The 9486-nt window shown below is 37.3% G+C and overlaps 1 protein-coding gene across 1 annotated transcript in view; it reads left to right on the forward strand.

Moving 5' to 3' along the window:
• The window catches only part of TCEB1 (transcription elongation factor B (SIII), polypeptide 1 (15kDa, elongin C)), a 7158-nt gene extending 5970 nt beyond the window's left edge, over positions 1–1188 (forward strand). Inside the window, exon 3 of the mRNA XM_009706660.1 lies at positions 753–1188. Within this exon, the coding sequence (XP_009704962.1) occupies positions 753–943 (191 nt within the window). The 3' untranslated portion in view covers positions 944–1188. The remainder of the gene's footprint in view (positions 1–752) is intronic.
• Positions 1189–9486: the final 8298 nt, after the last annotated feature.

The following is a 9486-nucleotide window of genomic DNA, read 5'->3' on the forward strand; positions in this document are numbered from 1 at the left end:
TAACAGTAGAAAGGCTGTGAGACTAACTACAGGGTGACTTCCCATCATCCAAGTTTCGTGCTTACAGGCACTGTAGAAAGCTAATTTCAAATGTACTTGCGTTTTGAGATTTGAGCTTTGGATAAATTCTTCAATATCCACTAGGGATAAACTCGTACCGTATGTAACCTTCCCTGCAGGATGACCAGGGTTTCCCTGTCCCTCCTGCCTGCCTGTTTTCACAGTTTACCAGGGTAATGCATCGATGAGGTTTCAACCCTCTGTCAAATCTGCTTGAACTTGACTGAGAAATTGAAAGCTAGTGGGACCACAGAAGGGGCTACTGATAAGTGGGCATATGCAGATACGGGACATCTGTAAACCTTGGGGGTTTTTTTCTTGGCTAAGACAGCTAGAAATTTGGATTGATACCTTTTATTTTAAACGTTGTTACTGTGGCCTTTAGAGCTGAGCACACTACAGTTTTAGAGCACCTGTCAAGCAAGCATCAGAATTAACCCAAAATTTCTAGTGTAGTTGTTCAGGATATTGTTAATATTGTTTGGCTGCAGCCAAAATAAACATTTTGTAATATTCTTGAGGGTTCTGAATGTAGCACATACTGCTTTACACCAAAGAATCTAATACCCAGGAACGTGGGACTTGGGCATATCTATTTAGAATGTGTTGCATTAATATGGTAAAGTGTTTCATTTTGCAGTGAACTGAGATTCTCACTTTCAGTTTGGTGTTTTGTCTTTGTTTTTCTACAGGACAGTTTGCAGAAAATGAAACAAATGAGGTGAATTTTAGAGAGATCCCATCCCATGTCCTATCCAAAGTATGCATGTATTTCACCTACAAGGTCCGCTATACTAACAGCTCTACGGAGATTCCTGAATTCCCAATTGCACCTGAAATTGCACTGGAACTTCTGATGGCTGCAAACTTCTTAGATTGTTAAATAAAATAAATTATAATTAAAAATGTAAAACTTTTTTCAGTATTTAATACATGTAGTTCAGTTAGTAACTTTTTTCAGAAAGCATGTTGCGTGTGTGCTGTTGAGAACTGTAAAGTTCACCGCAGAGGCAATTGCCTTCAGTCCTTTTGCATATAGCAGTCATTCAGTTGAAGTTTGTTTTGCTGCTTACACGAAAAAGGACCTTTTCACAAACTGAGACAAATAAACAAATATGCCAATTAGTAGATGGCTATGCCTTATCCTTTAGGTGTGGTAGAATTTTCTTTTAATACAATGACCATAGAAAATACTGCGAGTTTAGTCTAATGCTCTCTAAAAGGTAATTATAGTTAAATAGGAGTAGCTGTTTAGGGTTTCTAACTTTCTCTTATTGTTAAAGTTTCTAAACATCTGAACTTAAGCTCCTTTGTAAGATAGCTGTCCTTTAGCATAGTTATACTAACTAGATTAGAAGTGCCCTCCCTGAGGTTTGTATACTGACAGCGATACTCCATTTGGGTTGAAAGTGGAGTATGTAGGAGAATGCTTAAGGCTTTTAATTTAAATCATAGTCTAGACATGCGTAAAGGTGTACTTGAGACATTTTTCTTTTATAACCTAAATTTTCCCCCTTAGTAATTACGAATATTCAAGTCACCTGTCTGTAAGTGTAATTAAGAAAGACTGTGATCCTACTGACAGTGGCTTTTAAGGGGGAAGATAACTGTTATGATCTGTGTATATTATCTTCTGTATAACATATAAGGTTATTCTTAATGTACTGTCACTTGACCTGATACGGATTTTATATGGTTTCAGTTATGGTTTATTTCCATTGTTGTGGTTGGTTATGTAAAGTCTGTATTTAATCTTTAGAGTAGCAGTCATTTAAATTTTGTAACGTAGCAACTGAAAAGATAGGATAACCACTATCTTTTACCTCTTCCTCGACCTCTCCTTTCTATCCACAGAAAAAGACCCTGAAATGTGGAGGTCTTTTCTATTTGAAGGAAAGGGCATTAAGCAGATGTTTAAGGAGCTGTTTTATAAATTTCATAGCTATTTCCAATGTTTTTACAAGTATTTTAGGGGAAAAGGATTGGCAAGCCACTGACATAATACTAGAGTGGAACACGTCATCGCTTGGTAGTTCCTGCTGGTAGTCGCCTATACTATCAGTTCTTTGTTCAAAACAAGTTTTCATGAAGGAAAAAAAAATTAAACCTGAGACAAGAGTTGCTTTTTGTTCAGCTGGTGGCATGAGGAACCCTTCTGCCAAAATCATCTGTAAATGAGAATAAATCTAACGCATCATAAAGAATGATGCAAGAACAACGTAGTTAGCATTTCCATCAGCTGCCGCTGCTTCAGTTCTGTTTTGATCAAGAAGTGGTTAGGGTCTTTCATGGAAAAATCCCACCGACAAATGATGGGACCTCTTTATTGATGGATTAACTCATGGTGAATTTAGAGGGCTGAAACTCTCCTCTAAACCTGTTTGGCAACGTAAATACAACTTTGAAGAGATTTTTCTGGATAAAAACTAGTCACTTGCATAGACTATGCAGTCTGCCTATGGGGAAGTTCAGTTCTGACAAAAGAAATTTTAGTCTGGGCTTGAACAACGCTTGATAAATGAGCAGACATTTGTCAATTGTGTTGCTAGATTAGCTGACATTTATTCACATCACATACTTTGGCACAAATTATTGTGTTTAATGTGGGGATCTTTATGACTAGATTGGTTTTGCACGAGAAAGCTGAAGTGCGTTGCAAGTTGATTGTCTGAAATCCTATGTTTGAGCACTCTGGTCAGTGCTATTTGTAACTCATTTTCAAGAGCACTAAAAAGATAAACATAAACCAGAGATACCCTGTTATGCTGCTTTTGTTAGAGGCACTAGGAATACCCTAAAAGGTCAAGGAATACCAACCTGGATCTTTTAGTCCCAACTACATTTCAGTCTGAGCAAGTCTTAAGGTCTTTGGCCATTTTTAGTAGTCTTGAGGTTAATGACTTGAAGTCAAAAATTATTTACTTTAAAATTGAAGTAAAAAGGATGTCATTTTTTCAAAAAGGTTTTTTTTTTTCCCTTTTTTTTTTTCTTCCCCCTTTTTAAGCGTTCCAAAACAATCTCCCGTGAAAATACATTGACTTTTATGATTCTGTACTTCAGCAGTAAGGTAAAATACCTGGTTTAGTTCCGAATAAGAATTTTGTTGGTTTTTCCTTCAGCTTAATGTATCATACAGTAGCTTTGAACACTCAGGAAATGCAGTAGTGTCCTAGGGCACACTATCTGCAAAACCATCGGCTGTTAAAACGAACCAGATTTCTAAGGGGGAGGGGGGCAGAGGGAATTAGTGCAATTTCCATGATAGTGACATGGGTATGGTATTATCAGATAATTGGAAACATAACCATGCTTAACTCCTGAGTTCTAAATAAATTTCAAAATTGAAAATTTTTAACCCTGTGTTTCTGTTGATTTATGACTTTCCAGAGCAAGTATTCATATGTAGAATCATAATTTTCATGGCTATGTGGTGAGCAAATTGCTAATATAATTAGTGTTTGGGTAATAGGTTGTGAAACTGCCTGTATAAAATTAAAGGGTTTTTTTCATAGTTCTGAAGAGTTTCATACATTTAAAATGTTTAGTTATCTTTGTGCTCCTCTGAATTACAAGTATGCGCAATTCTCAGAGACAACCAAGTACTAAAAAAGGATGGTATTTCTAAACAGCCTTGAAGAGGATATTTTGAGGGCTTCAGGAGTCCCATAATACTCCTTTTTACTCAGTAAGCTAGTCCTATATCTGACGGTTCAAATTTTAAGCTGAACTACTTTAGCCATAAAAATGTCCAGATTCTTTACTAACTATAAGCAATGAGAAAAGTCCTGCTTGGTTATGGTTCCTCATCCTTTGAGTATGTATAAGCTGCTGAAGAAGTCTCTGATGGTCTCCCCCAGGAAAATAGTCTGTGCATCTGGAACAATCTGAACTCCGATCCATGAGACCTGAAATTCCTTTTTGGTTTTGAGGCCGAAGAAAGGAGGATTCCCCATCAAGACTCACCACACCATAACACTCAACAGCTACGTTGAACGCGATGTCCAAAAGGCATTTCCTAATTGACGATAGTAAGGGTGGAAAATTTTGGTTTCTTCTGTCTACATTTTATCACTGTATATCAGTATTTCACAGGCTGTGGCTATTTGTTTTTTTCGCCCTTTCTGGTTTTTACTCTGCTAAATCTGTTGGTTTATGCGCTAGATAAAGCGGACAAGGAAATTAATGGGGCAGGAAAGGTAATTTTTCAGTCCATGTTTTGTGTTCCTAGTTTTACTTGTTAAGTCTTACATGTTGCAGTATCATTTAAGAACTGCAGAGTCAACAAAAGCACGATGTTGGTGTGTAGGTACTAATGAGAATTGGCAGTTTTCCTAGCTGAAAAGTAAGGGTGGAGGCCGTGGTGTAAACTGAACAACTGAGTAAGAGAAAAATAGCAGGAACTCGTTATTTTAAGATGGAGTAGATTTGGAAATTAAACTATTATGCTGATTTTTAAAGAGAGCCCAAAGTTTTGCAATTAGCAAAAAAAAGGCATTAGGTAGTTTTTCCCATGGAAAAAGTTCAACTTTGAAGGATTTTTTGACAAATAATAAACTGGACTGGAGTTGGATTTCTTTTTAAATGTAGCTTATTAGGTGGCAATTTTATGGGAAGATGCCAGTGCTGTGAACTCCATGTGGCGCACGATCAGAAGAGCTAGATTTGTGATTATTATCAACCGAAGCTTGTTTGAGTGTCATCACTAGAGCAGCACAGAGAAAAGAACGGTGAGTTTTTGTCAATTTGAGTTTTAACAAGTGTTGTGCGTCATGAAATAAAACTTCTGAGTATGTTACATCTAAAACATAGGTTGTGGTGCAACCTCTTCTATGGGAGAAAGGTCACTGAGGAAAAGAAAAAAGGACAAAAAAATATTTCTGTCTGTCATTGCCATGTTATTGGTTTATGTTTACAGAATACAGGATTTTCTTCCCACGCTACGTGGGAGGAGAATCAGAGATGCAAGATTGTGTTTGTTCTTCAACGTTTTATCCTATTGAACTTACGTACTCAGACTGTTTTCAAGATGTTAATAATGTAATGTTTTGTAGCCTCACTTGTTGAGGGTAGAATTGGGAAATTAAATTAAAATGGCCCCTGAAATACATACAGCCTTTTAGATTGGTGAAAGTAACAACTTGAGAGTTTTTAGATAAATTAAAATCTTACTGCACAGTGCTAAAGTTACGGGTTTTCGGCATAGGTTTGTGAGGTGAGTTTTGTGGGAATACAGGCATGGATTAATGCTACTCCTTATTTATTTGTTGCCAATTTCTTTCCTCAACCAGAAGCTACTTTGAAGTTAAAAACAAATACTGTTAATTCCTTTAATGTTAATTCAAATTTAAAACTGCCTTTTCAGGTGAGAATTCATAGCTAAGGCTTTTCTTCCTATGAAGAAAATACTGATAGCCTATTGATAATAGAAAACCTTTATCTCCAAAATCACCACTACACACCACCCTAAGTACTACATAATTCATGTCTTCGGTTGCTATAAATTCTTGTTATGCTGTCTAGTAAAACAACGGGATACTTGTTACACAGGTTAATTCAGTCTTGCATAAATACTTCTCAGGTTTGGTTGGTATCACCAAGCCTGAAAAATATCTAGAATCTTAAATGCATCTGACACAAAGGATTTTATTTCTCTTCTTATACTGGGAAAAACTTCCTATATTACCACACTAAATTGCCATAGCATGTTTTCCAGAAGTGACACTCCATTTGAGTCAGAATTATTTGTAGCAAACTACTTGAAACATGTAAATGATCTATCAATACTGCACCAACAGTTAAGCTGCTTTCAGATTTGTCGTAGAGCACTTAAATAATGAAAAATATTTGACTTGTTATGACTTAACAAGAGAACTGTCTGAAAATATTTAGCTGAAAGAGTCAAGTAATTGCTCCTCCATTGTGTTTCCATGACATAGCTCCGTTTCATGGCAGTCACATCCCATATGAAGTCTTGTCTTTCCCAAGGGACATTAAACAAATGCAAACCGAGAGGCTGGACCAGTGTTGTCGTGCACAGGCCTGCAAAGTGCAATTCTGCAAGCTCTGTCAGTGGTGGGCAGGGGCAGGGAGGGCAGCATGCAGTCCGATGGGCGATTTTGGAAGGTTTGCTTCTCATCCCTCAGGAGCTGTGATGGCTTCTTCCCCAGCTGTATAGGTCATCCGAGAAGCCTCTTCTCCAGCAATTTTATCTTGCTTTGCAAGACCAAACTTAATTTTGAAAATTCCTTACCGGTATCTTCTTCCTTGGATATGAAGTCAGAGTCACCTCTGTGTGTTCCTAGTAACAAAATCATATCTAGGTGTTCATATACCTCTTGGGCTCACCTGAGAAGCCTTCAGTTCACAGTCCTTACAGGTAAAATAAAATTACTAAATGATAACTATATTTGAATCTTACAGGTATTATCACTGAGCGGCATCTGAGCCCTCATATTTGATAGACACAGTAATCAACCTCCTCACATGGGCTCTGGAAATGGATGTGTTTGATGTGGAAGAACTTTTCATAATGACATCACCTTGCACTTTTTAATGCATTCATCTATTTCATTGAGTGTAGGTCCTACACAATCCTCATTATTTTAATTTTTTACAGCTTTTATCTTTATAGGTATTTACAGCATTTAAAAGAGTTGGAGGACTACTGGTGCCAAAAAACGTGGCTTGACAATTACTACAAATTGGTAATTACGGCATATTACAAAAACAGGCAATTCCACTCCTTTCCCTAGCCACACGTCCTCCTTCTTCCCCTGCAGTAATTATAACAACCGTGCATCCACAGAATAAGACAGATTCTTTTTCTGACCTGATGGAAAATTATTTTGGTAATTTAGTCTTCTTGCAGATAAGCTGAAAGCCACAGATCAACCAGTGGCTGCAAAAATGTCAAGTCCTATACAAGAGAAGAAGTGGAAGCATACTACGTCCGAGAAGGAGATTACCCTCTTCTGCAGGCACTGTACTTGCAGCGGATCAAGAATAAGGTGAAACTTTTCTTTTCCTTAGCCTCCTTTCATCCCTTTGAAAGTTCTGGGATGGAAGTGATAACGTGCCCGTTCCTATTCAGAACTAAGATGAAAACAGAATATGCCACTGATGAAAAACCTACTTTATCACTAAGGAATAAAACAACAATAAAATCTCAACAGCTGAAAGACATCTTGCAAATTTAGGATATTTTAAATTTTTAGCTGTGTACGCAACTTATTTCTTTGCTACAATCTTGTCTTGGTTTGATTCTACATCTTTAGATGGTGTTTTCTGCAGGGGCATCAAGATCTCCACTCCACAGACTTTTTAAAACACGGTGCCCTTCCTTAAACTGGCGGGCAGGAGGGAAGAAGTAGTTGACACAATTCCTCTGAGAATCCTGCATGCTCGTGAGATGTAGTCTCCTGGCACTGCAGATTATGGTTGCTATGCTGCTGGAGTACTAAGGGGAGGTTAACGGGAACATACAGTTGACGACTTCTGTGTGAGGAGAAAAGATAGAAAGCTAAAAAAGCGCAGTGGACACGGATGAAAGAAACCAAGCTCCCATGTTATTGTAGCGGCAGAAATTGTAAAGAAGCAGGCAGCGATAGTTCAGTATGTAAAAGAAGGATATAGGAAAAAAAATTATATTAAAAAAAAGGGAGAGCAGAGGACAAAAAAATGTTTGGTGATGTTTGGCAACATTATGGATAACATAGGGACTGGAATATAAAATTATAGGGACTCTAATCAAGAAACATATTTGACCTCTGTGAAACTGGCTAGATATATCAGAAGATTATCCAATAAATGCAGTTTGAACATTAGGTGCATTTTTCCTGTAAACATAAGGTAATGCCAACTCTGAAGAAAAGTGGATTTTTAGATAAAATTCATGAATATTTACAGAAACAATTTTAGTAGGAGGTGCAATTTTCATGATTTGCTCTGTATGTTTTCTCTGTGTGAGTCATAATCATGTATTTGATCAGATCAGTGCAAGATAGCTTCTGACTAATGAAGATAACAGATGAAATTCCTCTTACCCCTAAAGTTTTGAGTATCTGGGACCTGGGACTCTGATCCTTGAAGTCTCTGGCAAAACTTAGGTTGACTGGTGCAGGATCAGCTTTCTTTTTTCAAACCAAACAACTATTGTGTTGGCTATCTCTACACCTGCAACAGATTCGGAAGGGTTAACCACGAAAGTGTTTTCTTCTACATTTTGGATAGGTAAAGATCAACACTGAAAGGAACAGCAAATTACAATATAACCAAGCCCTTGTGAAATCTACCTACTCTGGGATTTTGGGCCTTTCATTGCTGAGATTACTGAATAACTTAAAACAAAGAATACTATGAGCCATCACAAAATCAAGAATGGAACTGTATTTAAGGATGAAAATACTGCTATTCATATAAATTCTTTCGGGGAGTCTGCTAATAGCCTTTGTTTTCCTGTTGTCCTTAAGGGAGTGAATCCCTATAGCACTGTGCTGAATCCCTTATGCACTTGTACAAAGACACCCCGTAAAAAGCACTCGCTGCAATCCAGGTTACTGAGCCATCAGGAAAGGGAAAAAACCAATAATTAACACAGGGATAATTCTCCAGCTGCCCCTATTCCCATGATGACAAGGAGCTAAAAATGTTGCACATATATATTAGGCAATTGCATGACACTTTAAAAAGATGTGACAACAGTGATAAAAGCTTTGCTAGTCCTGTAAGAATAAACTCAAAGTGAATTTAGGGATGGGGGGATTCTGGTCATGAGTTTCAGCTGCAGAGTAATGCTTTAGTTTCTTACATACCCAGTTAAGATAACGTGGGTAGTAATTAAGTTGTGCTGTATTTATGTGAAGGACAAACTGCCCCTTGTTTTTCATGCCTGCTGTCCTCAGGAATGGGATTTGCAGCATAGTTGAAGTTATCTCAGTAAACAGTATTTTAGTCCAAAGTGTGGTATGCACCTTGTTTTCAACATTGTAAAGCTCTGTGTGATAGGAAAAAAGACTTCTGGAACATAAGGACAGTTAAAAGCTATGATTTTAAAAGCTAAGGTGGCTTTTTGTCCAGAGATAATTTTTCTTTATTACAGCGTTGAAGTCTTATTTGTACTGATTACAGTTAGCTTAGAGACTACAAAGCTGAGCTTTTGTTGCAAAACCAGCTTGCAGTCTATGAAGCGTGCTGGCATTCATAAGCTTATGCCTTTTCATATCTTCTGACCTTCAACAGGGTTTTCTGGAACAGGGTTAAGAAACTGAGTATAATGGATTGAAATCAGTTTTATCTCACTGTGATTACATCAACATGGATAGTCAATATGTCCATGTTTATAGTTGAACACATGTCCATTGCTTAAACTTGATGTTCTTGCTATCTTCATGGCATATGGCATTAAGAAATGTATTTTAGGATAAACAT

This window comes from Cariama cristata, unplaced genomic scaffold, assembly GCF_000690535.1.
Source record: "Cariama cristata isolate BGI_N322 unplaced genomic scaffold, ASM69053v1 scaffold20548, whole genome shotgun sequence".
NCBI classification, from domain to species: domain Eukaryota; kingdom Metazoa; phylum Chordata; class Aves; order Cariamiformes; family Cariamidae; genus Cariama; species Cariama cristata.